At 36.5% G+C, this 22,186-nt stretch overlaps 1 protein-coding gene and 1 long non-coding RNA gene across 5 annotated transcripts; one reads left to right on the forward strand and one right to left on the reverse strand.

The window, feature by feature from the left end:
• Window positions 1-14,718: 14,718 nt before the first annotated feature.
• LOC137730457 (uncharacterized) lies at window positions 14,719-16,476 on the forward strand. Its single transcript, XR_011068165.1, has 2 exons — window positions 14,719-14,852; window positions 15,596-16,476. It is a non-coding gene; the product is annotated as an uncharacterized lncRNA (long non-coding RNA).
• Window positions 16,477-18,426: 1,950 nt separating this feature from the next.
• Window positions 18,427-21,575, reverse strand: LOC137730968 (uncharacterized). 4 transcript variants are annotated; one of them, XM_068469990.1, is made up of 7 exons: window positions 21,396-21,574; window positions 20,737-20,854; window positions 20,439-20,632; window positions 19,828-19,912; window positions 19,032-19,097; window positions 18,852-18,945; window positions 18,427-18,740 (listed from the first exon to the last, which is right to left on the reverse strand). In XM_068469990.1, exons 2-6 carry the CDS (start codon window positions 20,818-20,820, stop codon window positions 18,853-18,855), a joined length of 522 nt encoding a protein of 173 aa, XP_068326091.1. In that variant the 5' UTR covers window positions 20,821-20,854; window positions 21,396-21,574; the 3' UTR covers window positions 18,427-18,740; window position 18,852. The 4 variants fall into 4 exon arrangements, with proteins under 4 accessions (XP_068326091.1, XP_068326092.1, XP_068326093.1 ...); XM_068469991.1 differs by having other exon boundaries at window positions 18,430-18,725; XM_068469992.1 differs by lacking the exon at window positions 18,427-18,740 and having other exon boundaries at window positions 18,851-18,945; window positions 20,737-20,871; window positions 21,396-21,575.
• Window positions 21,576-22,186: the final 611 nt, after the last annotated feature.

Below are 22,186 nucleotides of genomic sequence, written 5' to 3' on the forward strand. Positions count from 1 at the left end.
CCACAAATCCATAAATTTGGCTATTTATTAACTGTTTATCAAACTCAACACACTGTTTCATAAAAAATGGAAATAATCGAACAAAGTTCTGAAACCAGAATTACATCCTCCAAAACATCAATTCAAAAAAAAAAATAAATAAATAAAAAAACAGTCTCCAAAATGAAAATCTGTTACACATCACCAATAAACTTTCATCTCTCAAAATATCAACCGTCTTATACAATAACTTTACATGAAACCTTGTTATATCTCGAACATCCACACCTGCTACAGGTGATAGTTTTTTTTACTCACACTGATTTCCCCTGCAGATTTAATCCTACTTTTCTTTGGTCTTCCAGACGAAATCTTTGTAATTGGAGGCCTCACATCATTTATGATAGTATCAACATTCGGCTTATCCAAATCTAAAAATAGATGCATGACAAACTGATATATTTTTCAAAAAAAGCTTGCTTTCCAGTAATTTTCAACGTAATAAAAAACATCACGATTATCATGTTGCAACACCTGCAAAGCATGAGAACATGGAAAACAATTATACTGTCTTTGCACATGAGCATGTCCTATCATCCAGACAAACAACAAACTGATTCCACTATGTCCTAACTTCAAAAACATCCGCATCAGAACAACTAATCCTCCAATGCCTGCCTTCCTTCAACATCAACTTCATCTCGTTTTCTTTCTTTGGACACAAAAATTCTCTTTTCAGCCATACTAACCATCAACCGAACTCTAATGTCTTCAAGAAGATTCATAAGTGGCATGCAATGACTATTCGACACCATGGCGTTAAAAGATTTTGAAAGTGCATTGCTCGTCGATCCCCATCTCTTACCAGGAAAATGGGCAGTAGCATAGTTCTCTTTTGACAAATCACATAAAAAATTCTTCACATGCCCTTGATCGTTATCCTTGAATTCTGCCATGCAATCATCAAAATCAGATGGAGTACATGGGTACACACAATTTACCAACAGATTCATCATTTTCTTCTTTAGTCCCTCACCAAAAGCCTTTGGAAATAAAGTACTGACATTCTATTTCCAATGAAGAATACAAAATGTATGTGGAGACACGAGAAATAATTCTTGAAGGCCCTTCAAAATACCATCATGTTTATCCGACATAAATGTGATCACCCTCCCTTGAGACCTCAGTATACCAGGTAATATTGACAAGAACCATCTTCAATTTGCTATCGTTTCTAAATCAACAATAGCATAAGCAACCTCAAAAATCTCTGCAGAACACAAGTGAAAATGCACTGTCAAATGTCAACTACTTCTGAAATTGTGATTGAATGATTTATTAAACAGTGTTTGAACTACTTTTGCAACTTTTTCCTTTATTTGAAAATAAAATCAAAGACCTATGCACAACAAAAAGAACACAGATATAGTCAAGTATCAACAATTTATGAGACTGGTTGAACTATTTCTATAAATGTCATTGAACTATTTCTTAAACTATTCTTCAACTATTTTTGGATATGTTTCTTTTGCACAGTAACAAAACAAGAAAAAAATTAATATCGAATATAAAAGTATAAAATTATTAACTCACTATTGTTGCCATTTTTTGCACAACAAGATAGAAGTGTTCCCTTGTATTTCCTCTTGATAAAAGCACCATCAATTAATAACATCAGGTGACAAAACATGAAACCCTTTATCCATGTATCATAAGCAATAAAAAAACGACGAAATCTATTACTCTTCGGTACAACTTCAAACTTAAAAATAGATCCAAGATTGCTTGAACGAGCAGATTCAACATACCAAGGCAAGAACTTGTAAGCATTGACATCATCACCATTTAACTCAAAAACTGCCCTCTTTTGCCAAAATATGTAGCAGAATAATCAATATCTAATCCATAAAACTGTTTTAAGTTTGAAATGATCTCCTTCAATTTAATAAGAGAATTTGATTGAACATATTCCTTGATGAGAGAAGCAACAAACTGTCGTTCAACAACTTTGTTTTTCTTCTTTCAAATGATACCCTTGCATGTATGCACATTATGCAACTTTCGAATAACAAAAAAACCATTAATATCACACTTGAATGCATACACACGTCAAAAACAACCATCAGATTTCTTCCTAGAACCCTCAGCACTAATGCGATTCTTATCATTCTTCAAATACTTCAAATCAAAGCCACATTCAATAGAAAACTTCTTCAACTTATCTTGGAAATCAACACAACCTCCCCTAAAAACTTGCCCCTCAGATTCTGTGTAACTATCATATTCGCATGACATATAATTGTGGACACCATGAGAACTATACTTCCCTAAATGCTCATTTTCACTAACAACAACCATAAAGTCTGATGTACGGCAAGAAGAAGATATGCTTTCGGTAGGCAGCTGAACCATAGAACCATCACATTTATCTATAACCAATATTTATACAATGGATTTCCCAACAACATCAAGAATCGTCAATATATTCATAACATCGGCATCACAATCTAACAGGCAAATAGGATATTCATTCAAAGCATATTGTGACTTAAAACAACCAACTCTCAAACCCTTAAACCTAGAACAAAGATCAATGCAAATCTGATTAAAGGTAGAAGTTGATGAAATAGAACTAACAACGGATAAACCCCCATATGTAAACTGAGATAGTTTACCATTCTCCATGACTATTGAACAAAAATAAAAACAAAACAATTCAAAATCAATACACAATCTTTTATGCATATAACAATAAATAACAACAAAATGTAACAACAACTTTTTATTAATCTGTTGCAAAACTAAATTCCAATCTTTATAAAACAAATCAGTACCTATTTGTGAAACAATGTACGTATAAAAATGAACAAAAAAAACACTATTTCTAAAACACAACAATCGCAAAACAAAAAGAAAACTAAAAAATAATTATAATAAACACTGTTTCATAAAAAAATAACACTATTTTTGAAAAATGTTAAACAAATCAAATGTGATGAACACGAATTAATTCATAATAAATTTCTGAAAAATTAAAACAAAACCAATATGAACAATATACAATATAAACAAAACAAAAAAAAGACAAAACAAATCAAAACTTACCTGAGATTCTTTGAAATAAGAAACTGCTAACTTAAAATTTCAAAAACCAGAATCAATTTGCTAATCTGAAAACAAATCAACAAAAATATATAAGTCAAAAGAAAAAGCTAAGCGTATTACATGCATAAAAAAATAAAATATAAAAAATAAAAACACACACACAACAACAACAACAACAACAACAACAAAATTGCATTCAAAACTGCAAAAATAATGCCGATCAACTCCAAACGAAAATCTAATCAAAATATGAAAGACGATCACTCCAGTGAAATATTCAACAACGACGAACAATACCAATGACAACGATTCAATAAAATCTTAGAACATGTAAACACTACGAAACGGTTCTGAAACAAAGGATTGTTTTGGAAATCCCCCTAACAGGAACGAAGAACACGGCGATCGGGATTTGAAAATGCACTTTCAAAATATTCATCGGCAAGCAACACTCAAACCACTCAACCAGATTCAGAAAAAAAAAAAATTGAAGAACAATGCACAACGAAGAACTCTGCAACTCTTCTGCAAAATTAAAAATTCAATTAGTTAGGTTAAGCTAAGTCCAAAAGAACTAATCTAACATAATAATTAAGTTATGGTAACCAAATCCGTTAGGGGTAAAATTGACAAATCACCATGTTATTTTGGTTGGGCCATTTCATTTGGGCTTATATAAAAGTGGGCTTTATACTAACAATTAAATAAACTTCCAATAAGGTTTTTGGTTAAAAGCTAAAGTTTTCAAGTCCTTTTGGTTAGTTTTTCTTTAACAAAATGAAAGGTTGGCCTTTAATCCTCGTTTTTGTTGGTTTGCACATGCTTAATAAAAAAACCCTAACTAAAGTCTAAAGTGTGCTAAAGGTGCTAAAAGTCTAAACCATTGCTGCCGTCAGCCATTCCCATTTCTGCAATTGCAGATCCAGTTTTGTCCCTCATCTTCCTCTTCAAATTTCTCCAACCATTGTCGACATATTCGTTCGCAATTGCAGATCAATTTTGTTTGAACATTGAGCTGGAGATGGTGAGACTCGGGGAGACAAATCGACTTTCGCAACATATGTTCTTTCTCAGGCTGCTAAACCGCCCAGGCGGCAGTCTTACGCCGCCTAATAATCTTGTAGATTTTAGAAAAAATTTTGGGTTAATCGTGGCAGAGCACCGCTGCCCAATGCCTAGGTAACCGCCTATACCGTTTTTTAGAACACTAATTCAAATGCCCATGATATCAGTCAGTAATGAAAATCTTGAGCCAAATGTTAAACAAACCACATCTAATTGTCTTCATTTTCTTTGTCAATGATACCATACCACATGAAAATCTCTGTCTAAAACACAAAGCAAAATAAATAAATAAATGTATAAGAAAACTAATTCTACAAAACAAATGAAAAACCAAATTTGTATCAAATGCAAAACTGATTCTGCAATAATAAAAATTTTGATTTTAAATAAAGTAACGGCTAAATCAGATAAATGGTCTATGTGGTCGTAAAGTATTCGGAAGATAGCCCCTGTGGTAAAATATTCAGAGTTAAACCCTTGTGGTAAAGTCTGTTAGGATTTATGCCCAAACGAAAGCTCTCATTAGTTCGTTTCTTAGACTAGGTATCCAAAAATTGATTGTATGCACTAGCTGGGATCCCACTACCTGCATTAGCAGGCCCTATCGACGAGGAAGACATAAGGAAGAGAAAAGGTGTGCCCACTACCAAAATCAAATCGCCTAAACTTCTAGTTCTTGACCCTTTTCTGCTACTTCTAGATTTCCCCTCTTCTAATTCCAAATCCTCATTTTCTTCCTCCTTGATTGTGAACAAAAACCTTGGTGGGCCAGCCAGATTGTGCAGCCTCATAAGCTTTGAGATTTCCACATTTTCTTTCTCATTGAGCTTTAACAGAAAATCCTTGCTCGAACCTAGCTCTAAATCTGGCTCACTAAATTCTCATGGGAATTTGAATTTCCATTGCTACTGTGTGAAAAAGAATTATGTTTTTTGAAGCAATTAAATTGGAAGATTTCCTTTGCGTGGTTGCTGATGTAATCATCATATTCTTCTTCCTCAATATCCCTATTGGTGATTCTCTTCTTCCACCATAGCAGGTAGTAAAGCTCTGCAACAAGTGCCAATCGTAGGCACCCAAAAACTATGCTCAACCTAATTCCCAATACACTGAAAGATTCCATTTTTCTCTGGAATATCATAGCCTCATAGCTCTCAATTCCTAATGTGGAGTCTAACGGAGAAACTAATGGGAGTTTTAGTTTGGATATAAATCCTATCAGACTTTAACCCAAGGGTTTAAATCCGAATTTTTTTTTTTTTTTACCGTAGGGGCTATCTTTCGAATACCTTATAACCACGAAGACTATTTATCCAATTTGGCCTAAAGTAATCAACTGATTTTGAATAAAAGAAAAAAAAAATTTCTTCATAAACTGATTTTGCACAAAGTAATAAATTGATTCTGTGCAGTAATAAACCGATTTTGCACAAAGTAATAAACTGATTCTGCGATGAATAAATGTTGAAATTCAAACAATATCACAATTCTAAAAATAAAAAACTGAACCTGTAATCTATCACATTAAAAACTTATCATTATTTGCACTTTTAGCACAACAACCAAGAAAAGTACCAATATATCTTCCCTTCAAAAACGTTCTATCAAGGAACAACATTGGTCTACACATCGGAATCCTTTAATACAAGCACCAAAAGATATAAATGACCTTTCAAACCGTTTGGTATCATTACAAAGTTTTAAAGAACAAAAGGATCCATCATTGGCACGTACAAACTCATCAAGATACCAAGGCAAAAATCTTAAAGAGAGTCTCATCACCATTAACCTCATTATATGCAATCTCTTTACCATGCCAAGGTGCATGGTGTTTAACACTAAAACCATAACTCTCCTTCATTTCCCTCATAACATCCTTTCCCTTAATAGACAGATTTGAACAAACCTTGGTAGCCAAAAAAGAAGATAAAATAGAAAGACCAAACCCTTTATTCTCATTTTGACGAATACGTCCAGTCCAAGTATGAATATGATTTAATTCTTTAATAATAAAAGAATCATTAGGCTGTTGCACAATAGCATGAACACACCATTGACATCCCTTCAATAGTTTTTTTGAGCAAACAACAGTGACGCACTTCCAATCATTCCTAGTGTAGTTAAAAACAAAACCAACCTTAATGGAGTATTGTATAAGTTTTATACGAAACTCAACTGCACCATCTTCATAACTTTGACCCTTGTAAGAAATATAACTCCAGCACTCATTTGTTGCATAATGGTGACGTCCATAAGAACCATATTAGCCCCAGTATTGGTTCTCATTTCCAGTATTAGTAATTTCACTTAAACAAGAGGACGATGCACTACTAGTAGAAATAACAAACATCTTATTCTAATCATGAACATAAACTTCAATCGCTAGATTAGAAATCAAATTATTCACCAATAGAAAGGTCTGAATATCTTCATTGTACTCTAATAAACAGTTTGCTTCACCGCCATATAATGAGTATCTTAACAAAAAAACCTCCCAACAACTAACTAGAAAACATAGAAGTTAATTATCCACACAAATCCTCGTAACTAGCATATAGATAAAGTGGCACACCTATTGCGCAATTTTCGGAGGACGATGGCATTATGAGAAAGTTGCTTCTAGACTTTTATACAAGTTCAGGCAAACAGAAACCCAACAAGATTATCATCTTGGTGTATTTATATTTCATCGAGTTACGTGTTACACTTCCAAACCTTGGAAGTCTTTTTTTTTAAAGGTTGCAAGTATTAGATGTTGTTTAGCAACACATTTCCACCCGTAGACTAACGATTAGACTGAAGCGAGTTACTCAAACTTTAATGGACATGTTGCATTTTGTTCGCCCCACGAGTTGTATGGTTGTAACATACCATTATCTTTATTTTAGTTGCTTGTGATTATGTGTAGCAAATGATTTCAAATTTCGAGGATGAAATTTTCTTAAGGGGGGTAGATTGTAACAGTTCGTCCCTAGAAATTATGAATTTTAATAAGTGAAGTTACGAAAATGCCCTTTGAGGTAAAGTGTTGACTCTTGTTGACTGTCGTGTTGTGTCACGTAAGAATTATTTTCTTGGCGTATTTTTGCAGTACTTATTGCTATGGACGCGTGGGCACAAACGGGGTGTGATTTGGAGTTATAACGAGAGAGTTATTAACGTTTAAAGTTAGGGATAAAATGGTAATTTTAATTGATTTAAAAGGCTCCAGATTTCTGGAGCAAATATCTGTGAAGCCACTTGTGTGGTTGGGATAAAAGGGAAGAAAGAAACGGATGGCTGGGATGAGAAGGAGAGAAGAGAAATGAGAGGAGGGGTAGGATCAGACCCAATCAAAAATTAGAGTAAGGAGGGAAAGGAGGGAACAAATCTCCCCTCTTTTTTTGTTGGACTCGTGTACCCATGCCACCCAACCCGTTTGGCCGGGGTTATTCCGGCCAATGTTGACCCAATTGTCCAGCGATTTATGTCAAATTAACACTTAGGAAACACTCCATGACCTTCCCTCTACCAATTACAACCCAAAATTTATGAAGTTTGACCTTGATTTGATGAAAATCGTACCCATGGGCGCAATGAACCCGTGTATTCGATCCTCTAAATCTGAAGTGATTTCATCCAATTACTACCACCATTAGACTCTCCTTAAGGTCTAGAACAAAGCCCTAACAAGTTTTGGAGCGTCGGGTTCGATTTGAGGACAAATTGGAGAACACCCAATTTAAAGGTTCCATACGGTTCAAGCTAAATTGAGGCTTTTCCCGGCCAAATTGGCCTTAGTCACAGGTATGAAAGTTGTTCTACTTACTGAGATCTTCATTTCTGTGAAATTTGGTAATTTTGGAAATAGTTGAATTTTTCGGCGAGTTTGGGTTGCTGACCGCCACCAGCGGTGGCGCGTGGTCAGTGGGCCGCCAATGCTATTTTTAGGCTATATTAAATGTCTTGTATTCAGTTTTGATATTTGAATGACGTAGGTTGATCATTGGAACCTAAATTCTCTACGATACGTTATTAGGTATTTATGTGAATCGACGATCCGACCATCGGATTGTGACTAAACTTTAATATGTTATAGTGCATAATATTTGAGGATCACAGGAATTTATGGATTGGGAATCCGACGTACGGATCTTCCCGAATTGGAATTGTAAGTTCGTAAAATAAATGTTAACAACCACTTTGTTTTGGCAATTGGCGGAGATCCAACCGTTGGATCATAATGAAATTTTAGGATGATGTTTTAGAAGCATAATGTGAATCCTTGAAAGTTACTGATCGAAAATCCGAGGAGCGGATCTTCAGGATTGAATTATGTAGGGATGTGGACGCTACCACCGGTCGTTGACCGACGATCGACTTGTGGTCAATGGGGCTTAATCACTCTAAAACGTCTTTAGGGATGTGTTTTACATAAATTACATGATCTGTTGATAAGAATTCTGAGATGTGGTTGATAATTGTCCTTGGCGCCGGTCGCTCGGGACGCCTCAATGGTTGTGCTAGGAAGTTGTAGCACAGACTCCAGGTGAGTGGATCTTTTCCTTTCTATCGTATATATATATATATATATATATATATATATACATACATACATATGATTGATAATTACACAAACGTTATTAAGTTGATTTATGCATATTACCCACTTGTAATTATTATGAATACCTTGAGGCACAGTGCGAACTACGAATGGTTTGATCCCTGTTTAGGGTATGTAGGCAGTCTAACGAGACGTTAGATGCAGCCATATAATAAATGAGACTAAATAATTGGGATAATAGCCTTGCTTGAGGAATTGAGCAATGTGAGGGACATGGGTGGAAAATGTGAGATTTAACCTTATGTTTTGGTGAATAAATGTTGGTCATAAAACAAAGAGTGATAAAGCAAGAAAATTGAATTAAGCAAAACGTAAGTAATGATAATTAATTAAACTAGTGTCTAGTTGGGCTTTTCACCAATAATTATTTCTAAAAGTAAATAGTTTGGGAGTAGGGCATTATTGATTGTATATTTTACGCCGTATTATATATTTTGGGAATACTATGAAATGCATGATTCTTAGATTTGCATCATGGCATATTCTTATATATATTACCTGAACCTAATTATTGTGAATGCTTTGAAGTGCCAAATGACGCTGCAGACGCTCAGGTAAGTTTCAGGTGAGTACATGTTGATGATAGTGATGGTAGTGAGTATGATTGTGTTGAGATGTATTTAATGCTCATTATCCTGCACCTCGGTGTTAGTGCTCCGCTCGTAGCTAGGGCCTAGCCTTCACGTGATCGTTCACCTCCCGCACCACACGCTCACCTTGGATCCAAGGTAGGTGCCAACCTGTCGTACAGACCACATTAGGTGGTCCGACTCGTAGGTGACTTGCGATACTTCGCACAGCCTTCACGTGATCGTAGCACCTGAGTGTATTTATTTACACCCAGCCTGTCGTATAGACCACTTTAGGTGGTTCCGACTCGTGTGCAGGATTTGGTAGATGAGCTAATTGATGAGATATGGATAAGTCGTACATGTCACTTTAGGTGACTCCGACTTATATGCTATCCATGATTGATGAGATATGTGATGAGATATGGATAAGTCGTATAGGTCACTTTAGGTGACTTCGACTTATATGCCAGCCAAGATTGATGAGATATGTGATGAGATATGGATAAGTCGTATAGGTCACTTTAGGTGAGTTCGACTTATATGCTAGCAATGATTGATGAGATAATTGATGAGATATGGATTCAACCGTACATGTCATGTGAGGTGACTCTAACTAATATGTTGATGAGCTATTAGTTCAGCTGTACAGGCCACCAAAAGTGGATTCGGTTGACATACCATTTCATATTACTTTATTTCACTTAGGTTACTTATTCTGTGTTGTGAGATATTTGGTGTGGCATATTTATGAATTTCACTATTCAGAGCATGGTATTGAGATATATATATATATATATATATATATATGTATATGCTATTTTCTGGGAAAGTATACAGGTGTTACGGCGAGGGGTTACTACCTTTGGTAATTGAAATTGGTTTGAAAAGTTTTGTTTCACTCACTCACATTTTCTATTTATGCACCCCTCCAGGTACTAGCAGCAGAGTTTCCGTATCAACGAGGATTTGTGGCACTTTCCAGTACAAGTGGCTTCTTTTGATGGTATAATCATTATCTTACCTTACTGTACTTTACTTATGCTTTGTACCACGCGTGAAATGGGTACAGATCCTCTCACCGCGCACTCGTGTACTTAGGCACTTTTAGATTTTAATTTATTCACATTTTATACATTATCACACTTATGACTTCGTCACCTTCCTGGTGTTGGCCAGCACGCCTCGATTCAGGATCCTAGTGGATATTCTAGATCGGGTGTGTCATATGCTGTGACAGCCCGTCCCAAAATTCATGTTAACGTACGTGTGAAATTACAACTTTGCCCCTAATTCGTTTCGTTATGTTTTTGGTTGCTTGGTGTGGTGTTGGCAGGTGCTGGGCCACACACACACACTCACTGTCTCTATCCCTTTCTCTGTCTCTTTCCCTGTCTTTCTCTCTCTCCCGAGCTCCTTTCTTTCTTCTTCTTCCTTCGAACTCGTACGGACACACACACAACTACGCTAAATCATCATAGATCGAGGAAACTAAGGGCACAGTCGAGATCGTGAAGTTCGTGGGAGCATAATCGTACCATTTTCAGGTAAGAAATCCGTCGTTTTCACGTCGTTTCGACAATGGCAGATTTGTGTACTGTTCATGCAAACTTATTTCTTCACGTTTTTGGGAATTTGAAGTTCATAGATAGCTTGGTGGTGTCCCAAGGAGCCTTGGAGTGCTTCGTTGGACGAATTTGGACGTCGGGATAGCTTGGTTAGAAGTTGGCCGGTTTTGGTTTGTGTGGACAGGTATGATCTAGTGATTTTTAGCCCTTGAAACTTGTGTAACGTTGTTCTACTAGTCCTAAGCTTCATTTTGGTTCAAGAATCGTGAAAAATGGTTGAGAATCGAGCGAGAAAACACGAGTTGCAGGTTTCCCAGTTTTCCGGCACCGGCGACGGCACCGGAGGTTCACCGGGGAAGGAGACGGAATATTCCGTCAGACTTGACGGAATATTCCTGAAGCCGTTGACGGAATCCGTTAGAACTAACGGAATATTCCTCACGGCGTCAGTTGACGCCGTCAGCGTGCCAGGCACGTGCCTGCGCGTGGCCGGCGCATAAGGGCGCGTGCGGCGGAGGAAAATTTTTCTAAAAATATGGTTGTGATCCTGAGGTTGTGTAGAGCACGTTGGTATATTCTTTTGTCCATTTTGAGCAATGTATGAGAAGTTATTACGAGAAGTTGGTTATGTGCTTTAAAATTAATGTTTTTATAGTTATTTCGCATATAGGTGATACGTACCCCGAGGACGAGCGTGCGCACTCGAGGCAGGGGGGCTACGACCCTTCCACTTACCAGTGAGTGGGCTTTTGATTTTCCGTATATACCTATATACTATATTTTCCTAGAAATTGAATTAATATTTATTAGTTATGCCATGCGTTACATTATCATTATTCATGCATCGTGGGTTATGTTAGTAATTGCATATATATATACATATGCATATTGGGTGCTGTGGACGCGCAGGTAAGTGCCAGGTAAGTGTTGTTCATATTTACATTCAGTAGTAGTTTGAGATGCTTAGAGAACTCATAACCTGCACCCCCGGTGTTAGTGCTCCCGCCCAGAGTAGGGCACAGTCCTTCACGTCATGTTCACCTCCCGCACCACACGCTCAGCTTGGATCCAAGTTAGGTGCACAGTCCTGTCGTACAGACCACATTAGGTGGTTCCGACTCGTAGGTGACCCGCGATTATTCGCACAGCCTTCACGTGATCGTAGCACTAGAGCGTATATATATGTTACACCCAGGCCTGTCGTACAGACCACTTTAGTTGGTTCCGACTCGTGGGCAGGTTCAGTTATTGAGTTTGAGATTTGAGCTCTATATGCAGCCGTACAAGTCACATTAGGTGACTCCGGCTGCCAGATTACATGCTATTGTTATGATTTATACCTGAGCACTTGCATTGTATTATGAGATTCCGACATGGCATATTCTTGAGCATGATTGGCATATCTTTGAGCATGACTGGCATATCTATACATACGTATATATGTTATTTTCTGGGAAAGTATACAGGTTTTACGGCGAGGGGTTAGTTTGTGTTTTACTAAATGATTTTAGAAAAGATTTGTTTTTGCCCACTCACGCTTTTGTTTTGCGCCCCTCTAGGTTCTAGTTGCTTAGCAGTTTCGGTGGTTTCCCAGAGGGTTCTCCCGGCTTTTCTGACAGATACTCACCAGCGTATGGTCACCTTCGGGTGTACTATTGTCGCATCCTTTCTTTTGGACTGCTGTAGGCTTGCTCTGAATTTGTGTCTCACATACGCTAGCACTTGTTTTAGTACTTTGTATGCTAGTTTTTAATTATTCGTACTTTTTATATTACTATCATATTAGCTTCCGCACGTGCACATGGTTATGTCACCTCCGTGTGACGGCCAGCACGCCCTAATCTCAGTCGGGGTGTGTCATATGCAGACATTTTTTTGTGTAAATCCAATCAATACATATATCTAACTATGTAAAACTAATTTTGTTAAATTGATTCTGTTGAATAATGTTGAAATTTTTAATTGATTCTGCCTAATCAAAACATTTTTTTCTGCGAGACTGAACATAACTCAGCCGCTCAAGCAACTGCAAGCTGGTTAACTGTTGTTCTTATCCTTTTTTTAACGTTAAACACAATGTAGCTTATGAATGGAATTATGGAAAGTCACCTGAGGAAACCATGATTATTGATTTCAATCGCAAGCAGATTGTGAAGGAATATCCCTTTGCAAAATCCAATTCATAAAAAAATTTATGAATGCTTTTCCCCCTCCCCCAATATAAACAACCCCACCCGAATAGTAAAAACGTGATAATTAAGAATAGAAAATGCATGGAGGAGTGAGCTGAGCCTTATAATAGATTAGCAATAATGTGATTCAAATTCATCATTGGCGAGAATCGAACCTAAGACCTCTCACTTACAAGTGAAGAAGAATATCACTACTATAGAACTAAATGACCATTAATACATGATTTTAGAAAAAAACTAACTTATCAAAACACATATATATGGTTGCACGTGAGATATAGCCAATGAATAGCAATAATTTTATAGATAGGCAATTTCAACACTCTATACAAAAATGATCGTCAAACTACATTTCGCAATCAGGAAACAAAAGATAATCAAGAGCCCATTGTAGATCAAAGTTTTAAATAACGCATTGTGTGAGGTGTAGCAAGGTCGAAGGATTTTGCTCCAAGGCATTAAATGTTTTGCAGTTGTCCCATTTAGCCAACACTATTTGGATATAGCATGCGCTACACTATTTGCGCAATATTGACGACTCTAGCCTATCTGGGATGTTCCTATTAAAAAATTAGATAGAAAGAAACTTCGTCTTCTTTTTAAATAATTTTCTCGGCAACCAAACAGAATTAAACAAAACTGAAATTCACTTCCGAGAAAGAGGGATTCGTACCCCGCCTAGTGTAATATACAAACAGAGAACACAACAAAATTTTCTCTTCTTTCTAAATTATTTTTCTCGGCAACCAAAATTAAACGAAACCGAAATTCACTTCCAAGAAAGAGGAATCCGTACGCCGCCTAGTGTAATACACAAACAAAGAATAAAACCAATAGTGTAATATACAAACAGAGAACACAACAACAAAATTTTCTCTTCTTTCGAAATAATTTTTCTGGGCAACCAAATAGAATTAAACGAAACCGAAATTCACTTCTAAGAAAGAGGAATCCGTACGCCGCCTAGTAGAGAATACAACAAAAATTTTCCTTCATTCTAAATTATTTTCTCAGCAACCAAACAAAATCCAACGAAACTAAAATTCACTTCAAGGAAAGATGAATTCGTACTAGTTTGTCTTCGAAAAAACATGCGGAGGAGAGGGTCTTGGCAACAGGCGAAAATGAATTCGTTTCCTCTTTTGTATGCACTGTGGGGGTTGAACGACATGATGTTTCCTCTATAACGTGCGGCAAATGACGGTTCCATCTTCGTTCTGTGCAACTGCCGCAACTACTCCTCTATGTGGGTGTGTGGAAAGTTTCGAATTACCTAGAGTGTTTTTTTTTTTTTTTTTTTTTTCTTTTATATTTTTAGCTACGTCTTTGAAACTTTATTTTGTCTTATTTTATTCATGTAACTCAAAAGTTATTATTTTACTTTCTAAAATTCAAAATTCGTTTTATTTTTAGATGGTTTGGAATTGCTTAAATTTTTTAGATGATTTGGAATTGCTAAAATTCAAAATTCATTTTAAATAGAATAAAAAGTTTTTTTTTTCTTTGAAAAATGATGTATCAAAAAGAGCAGAAAGCAAAACAAGGTCTACCCGTGCTTTCTAAAAGCGCGTTTTTTTCTCATAGAGGCGCATAAAAATTATCAATTAATGAACTATTTATGCTGACAATACAATTATACAACCCCTTTTTCTCCTATGCGTTGTTCACTTTTCAACTCTCCATATTTCTCTCACACTCTCCTCTCCCTCTCATCTGGTTCGTGCAGAGTCCCTTTTCTCCTCTTCCTCTCCTTTGGGTCAAGCAACAAAAGGTAAATTTCCTTCTGTCGCAACCTCTTTTTCTGCTTATTTTGACAAGTTTTTGTTAGAACATTGAAATATTGAACTGGTGCAAACTGTAAATCATCTCTCTCCTTCTGCAATTGATTTTTGTATCGAAATGATTGAAGTTTGCTGATTAATTTTGTTAAATTCGATTTTCTGATTAATTTCTAGGACTTGAGGTGGGTTAATTTCTCTGATTAATTTAGTTAAAATCGTCTTTTTCTTACGGTTAATGATTAGAGCTTGCTGATTAGTTGTAACAAGCATGAATACTTGAGCTTTGCTGCGGGTTTTAAAATCGTTGAAGAGTCATAAATGAATAGCTAGAAACATTGAGGATACTTTTGTTCATTACTCAAACAGTAGAATATTTACATGGCATATTTATGTTGACTCTACATTAAGAACCTATAAACAACCAAAAATGCCTCTATTGACTTCACATTAAGAGCTACTTATAACAAAAATGAATCCGTTGCTCTTTTTTTCATGACTTAATTTTCAGCTCCAATGGTTTCTTCTGCTCTTCACTTGTTTCAATAGTTTTTAAAAGGGAATTGTTATTGACACTAAAAAAAAATAAAAAATAAAATCTTATTTTGCATTTCAAATTTTCTATAATTAGAAAGAAAAATACACTTTGTGAGAAGTGTAGAATGAGATTTTTAGAGTGCTAATAACAGTTTCCTTTTAAAAAAATTCTAATTTTTTTCCAGATTTTTCTTTGCAGGAGCATCGGGGAAGTCAACCATCGTATGAATTGGGATATTAGGGGTTTAGGGGCAAAGAAAATGAGGGAAAATAGAGGGTTTTTGGAGAAAATGATGTGAGGAAAAGGGGGAGAGAACCTGTCAATTTATAGTTCGTCGTGCAAAGGTCTCATACATTGGTTGAAACGTTCAATTTGCCATTTCAGATCTCTTTGTGCAACAAGATGTTGTTGCGCAAGATAGTAACTGGAAAATCTTAGTGCCTTCCCAACCTTTTTCCTTTGGCTTTGTGCGATGAAAGTATGTCTACGTCATGCAAAGGTATCTTGCGTGACGTGATTCTTTGTCGCACAAGTTTTTTTACTTTTTTTTCTTTTAAGATGTTTTTGTTCGACTGTTCACTAAATTTGTTGCGCTAGTGTCAATTTCGCGACAAGGTTTAATTTGTGCAAGATTTCATTGTGCAAATAGTTTTTCCTACTAGTGTCATCACGTTCCGAAAGAACGTTGTTGAGCTTTAAGGATATTTGAGAGTAATTATCATACTGAAATTGCTAAAGAGAATGGTTCAAAATATCTATGTATCATTTTATATGGATTTGGCTAGAAGCATATTCATGAGAAGATGGAGCGCCTCTCGATGGATTATCACTGTTCTAAAAATCCCCACCTAGTGCCGCCTAAGTACTAGGCGGCTGGCCATCGCTCCGATTAATGCTTAGGCGTTCGAAAGTTAAGAAAGGGCCCCTAGACCTATTGATGCACCCACCTAGACCGCTTAGGCACCTGCCTAGGTTGCAACTCACTTAGACAAAAAATAGATAACTTTCATTTTGCATTTTATTTTTTCTAATAAATTGTAAGAGACTTGCTGAATACTTAAATAAACACACATTATATGCTTGTTCCCCATGTTTTCATTGTGTTCCAATAGCTCATAATATATATGTCATTCTATTTTGGAGGTTATGATGAAACTATATATATTTTAAGTATAAACAAACACTTATTTACATGAAATATAATAGATTTAATTAAATCCTCCTAGTCTGCCTAGGCACCCGCCTAGACCTTGCCTAGCCGTCTAGACGCTAGACCCTAGTCCACCGCCCGAATAGCGTCTAGCGTCTTTTAGAACCTTGTGGATTATATATTATAACCATAGGAGTTGTGAAGGCCTACCACGTGGCTGCCCAAAGTCTTGGTTTCAGAGCATTTTCTTGCTTTGGCATGATCGTTTGAGATATCCAAGAAAGATATGATGTGTTGTACATTCAAAGTATCTCATTGGCATCCTCTTACTAGAAGTATGAAACTCAAGGAGTGTTCATCTACTATTCTTACTTCATCACTGAATACATGAAGTGACATTTTGTTTTAGTATTTACATACTCAATGGGGATTGTTGCAGCTCAATTTAGTTAGGAATGCAAATGTGTAAATCCTTATGGGATTTGGTAGTATCTTTTAGATAGCGTCCTAATTGTACTGTATTACTTGAATGAGAAGGATTCTCCCTTTCTTACTACTATAAATAAGGGCACAATGGGGTGAGATAACACACACCTCATAATTCATCAATTCTCTCTTCTCTTCTCTCTTGTCATCAGTCTTTCTCTCATTCTCTCTATAATTCTTTAGTTAAATAGGCCTACGGAGTTTTAAAATTTTTATGCAGAAATGTCTATATATAATCGTTATGTTATCGTTATGTCGTCGATATATGATTAGTATGTCGTCGTTTAATCATTTATGCAAACCAAAATATTTTTATTGCTACCAATTGCTCTAATTTGAAAAAAAACACAGATTATTTAACACAACTTTAAGCATCTCACACATCTCTTTATTTTTAACCATTAAATTAAATAAATCATATAGAATCAACGACCATGATTAAACAATTGTGTGTAAGACGCTAAAAAGGGTGTGCATTTATCATCTTTTAGACCAATCTTGCCTTTGAAATAGGATATCAATAGAGAAACTATTTTGTTAATACGTTTTTTTGTTTAATCAACCAAGGATACATAACGAGTACTTGAATTTATAATATCTCTCAACATTTGTAAGTTGTGGTAAGGATCAAATTCTAGTTTTAAGTTTGTTGGTAAAAAAAAATAACAATAATCAAATAGAAATCCAACGGCCAAAAAGTGTTTTATTTGTTTTGTTGGTAATACTATAGCTTTCGTCCCTCTGCAACACTCTCGTCTCTAGTAAGCAATACTATAGCTGCCTAGCTTTGTTTTGCCTTTTTTTTTTTTTTTCTCTCTCGTTTCATCTCCCATGAACAAACCAACCAATCCAAACCATTGACAGGAATCAATGTAAGTTTGGTATCGAGCCTACTCGCTGACAAAGCGTATCAAGCTATATAGCTTACCCGAGACGCCATTCTTGAGGAAGCTGCGATGCCATACCACACCACCACCACTACTTTTACCCTCTTTTGCCCTCCGGACCATGCTTTCTTCAAGTCCAAGCACCCACAGCGTCCATTGGCGCTCCTCAAGTACCATGTTGTGCCCTTCAAGTTCGACAAGGCTACTACGGAGGCATCTTTTGGTCATGTTTCCAAGGTCGACGCTCCTCTTCCCGGTCATCCTATCGTCATTACTTCCCTACCTGGCAGCACCCATAGATTCGCTTCTCTCAACCGAGTGGAGGTCACTGAGTGGGATGTCAACAATAACGGACAATTGATTGTCCATGGGGTTGAGGAGTTTTTCTCTAATAACGTGAAACCATATGGGGATGCTGTAAAATATGCAGCAACTGAGGTTTGCTTAATCCGCTGGCCATGGCTGTTTTACCTTCTTTCCAAAACCCTAAACTTACAAAATAGAGCAGGAACTATTTCGAGGACATGCATTCACTTTTCATCATGTGTTGTGCAAGTGTGTATCGCACAAATTCAAAATTCATATCAATTTTGAGACTAAATCAATAAGAAGTATTCAAAAGCAACAAGATCAACAGTGAAACTAACATTACTTGAGCTATTCAGTTATAGCATATTGCCCAAAGGCGACGTTTGCTAAAACGAATCGGATCCTAAACAATAGTAGGCAGTTCAAGTACTCCAGCAAGACACTGTAACCCATACTAGCGGTACTCAACTATGAGCGGCCTTTGGTCATATTTTTCCTGGATTTGAACAGCCTGTGTCAATATTAAGAGTAGCAGGGTTTGTTTCTTTTGTGAGGAAACTTGATGGTATGAGTGCAAGTGTAGTCAGTTTAAGCAATGGTAGGTTGGCTCAATTTAAAGTACCTTATCTATTTCTTGTCTTGACAAACTGGGGTCTTGAAGCCTTCTTCTCCAACTTTTCCCTCTTCTTCCGAGTCTTTTCATCCTCAACACCCCCCTAATAGTTACACAGTGATATCAAATCATTCACAGAACATCAAAACTATATTACTATCAGGCAATTACAGAAGCAAGAGAGGGTACCTCTGAACCTTGAGACATAAATCCTCTAATGAAACCGAATGATTTGTATGCTCCAAAACCTGGTATCTGTAAACCAACAAAACAAAGTGTAACGCTACCTATTACCATCTGACCCACAGAAATTATTCCAAATATTCTAGTCAAACCATCGAAACTCATCTGATGAAGGTCGTACAACAATACAGTTCCCAAAGGAAAACTTGGCCCTTTGTGTTACTCATCTGAAAGCTACCACCGGACCACACAAGCAAAAATAAAAGTGAAGAAGGACCAGATTTATGAGACATTTTAACCACTCAAAGATTAAGTGACAGTGACACATGGGAGATATCCCCAATTAAACCACATTAATTTTCCTTTTAAGTCAAATACTAAATTTTTCATGGCCCTTTTCCCAAGAAGATTCCAGGTCACCAGGGTTAACCACCCTTTGGGCAGGTACACTTCCAATTTAGGTATGGGAAGGGAATGATATTCATATTGTTCTAGTATGGGATAAACAAGCCCCCGTTGGGAACAATACCTAGTTGAAATTGGGAACGAAATACATATTTTCAACGTAAGACCCAACATTTTCATTCCTTGTGTGTTAGTAAATTCAGATATGTCAGGAATGAGAACAATACCCAAATCTTACATTCTCATTCCTGGTAAGTAAACACAGGATAATGGTGATGACTATCCGCCTCATTGGAAAACATCCACGCAAGGTTCTAAGCAGGTAATATATATATATATGTATATATATATATGTATAAATGCGTGGCAACAAGAAAAATGGTTAATTAGATCTCACCAGCAGATATGTGTACCAAAATTTTCCAGAGATTATGGACATGACTTGCACGAAGCATGTGATGTAGATGACATCATGCAAATACCTGCAACGCATGACCAACCAAAAGTCAAGATTTTACCACAAACAAAAGTTGTAATTTAATACCCCAATTATACATTACATTTCTTCAGCAAGTAAACTTGTCTGGGTTGTTAGATGTCAATGAAGTAATGGAAGAGAGACAATTGATAAAACATGGAATTAGTTGGTTTTGCTTATTCATTTGATGTTGAGTTCCCAAAGAAGAGAAACACACACTGTACTCTAATTGTGGCCACACTGAAAATTCAAAAAATCTACCAGCTTTAATGTTGAATATAAAGAATCTTCCAATTTGAGAAGTTAAATGAACATAATCACACAATTTAGTACCATATTTATTAAAGTAACCCAGGAGACAAGCACATAACACAAAGTTGAAATCGTTGCAAGGGTATTCCTAAACTTGATCACCCTCCAACACCCAAATCCTGTACCATCCTATTTCTTTGAAAATTATCGGCAAACAAATGAACAAGAAAGAAAGGTTTTTCAAATGATAAGAAATGTCATTAAAAACAAATACATACCCGCATACTCCACCAGTAGCCATATCAAAGCCACCATCTAGAAGTTCCCCATCATCGCCATAAGAAGGATTTGCCATTTGGGCCAGTTGTTGATAGGGAAAGTAATAAGCAAGAGAAGTGAGAAGCAAAGCAACCCAATTTTTCCAGGTGAAACTAGAATGGAAGATGAGCATCCTTACTAGCACATAAATAACCTACATTGTCAAGTCCCCAACACAACATCAGCATCACTAAGCTTTACCATGGGATTTGTAGATGAAACTATGCATAACCAGAACGAGAGTCAGCCAAAGCTTACATTACAGGCCATGATGAGGTGACGGAGATTGGCCATGTGGCGGGCATTCTCTTCCTTGCGCTTCTTTGCACCTTGATTTGCCATCTCTGTCTAATCCACTCTCTGAAAGACTGTCACCCTAGCAAAATGGAAACCCTGTTAAAGTAAACAATGTTATGTAATGGATGAATTTGGGCCTTCAAAAAGATTGAATGAGCAGGTCCGCATATACTCCATTTTTCAAGTAGTGCTTAGTGCCATCAAAGAAACATAATACAATCACCGAAGCCTCAAGTACACCGAAATTCCCAAGTTCTCAAAAAAAGACCAATACACAATTAACCTAATTACCGCAATTAAATAATACTCATCATCATGAACAAAACACTGCAACAACTAACAGAAAAGCGAAATATATGTTAAAAAAATCAGAAAAAAAAAAACCACTGATCTCTCTCAGAATCCCAATTTCACTACTTGACCCACAGAAATGGATGAAAGGATCATTCAAACTGAATGGCAACCACAAAAGTAAAACCAAAATAAATAAATAAATAACTCGAATCCAAAAATAACTTCATCTCCAACTCAACTACCACTAAGAATGAATCAAAACCAATTAGGTTTAAACTCGAAATTGGGGTTTCTTCAAAACTGAAACAAAACCTAGAAGAAGTTACCTTCGAGGGTAGAGATTGTCTCGCTGAGATAGTCTAAGTTCGTGGGGAAAAACTGCACAAAATTTGGAGTTCCAGAGTGACTTTAAAGAGGAAAAAACGATTTGATGGAGGAGAGGAAAAGGAAAATCCTCCTTGCTGCTGCTGTGCGTCTGACTTCACGAACAAGAGAAAGGAAAAGGATGTATTTTTTTATCATCTCCCCTCTCTACCCCTCTCTCCCTCTCCCACACGTCATCGGGTAAGTGATGGTCCCAATCAGCCAATCAAGCTACACCACATGTCTTGCACGGTAAATTCCTGTTATATTTTTCTAAATTATTCAGAGCACCGAGGAATTTTTGTTAGGAACTTAGGGTGCGTTTGTTGCACCGGACTGTCTCGGACTGAACTAGCTGCAGGGACTAAGTTGGACTGGCTTAGACTAGACTAAGCTGGACTAACTTAGTGAAGCGTTTGGTGCAGTGTCGGACTAAGAAGCAGGATAATGAAAACAGGATTATTCACCATATTTGTGTTTGCTTAGACTAGGATTACATTATTGTTCTATTTTAATAGCTCCAATACATGTGTCCAACGCCCTAAAAATTGGAGGGTTTGGAATTGGAATTGGGGTTGGCATAGGTGTAGCAGCATTGAAATTGAAATGGGAGTAACAATCGTACAAATTACTACAAATATTTGGGCACATTGCTCTGAGTTTAATCTCTTGAATTGTTATTGTAATCAATCCACAACTTGCCCTTAAAAGTTGATTTAATTTGTCTTCTTATCACACATTAAACGTCATTAGC

Source organism: Pyrus communis, chromosome 4 (genome assembly GCF_963583255.1).
Source record: "Pyrus communis chromosome 4, drPyrComm1.1, whole genome shotgun sequence".
In the NCBI taxonomy this organism is placed as follows: Eukaryota; Viridiplantae; Streptophyta; class Magnoliopsida; order Rosales; family Rosaceae; genus Pyrus; species Pyrus communis.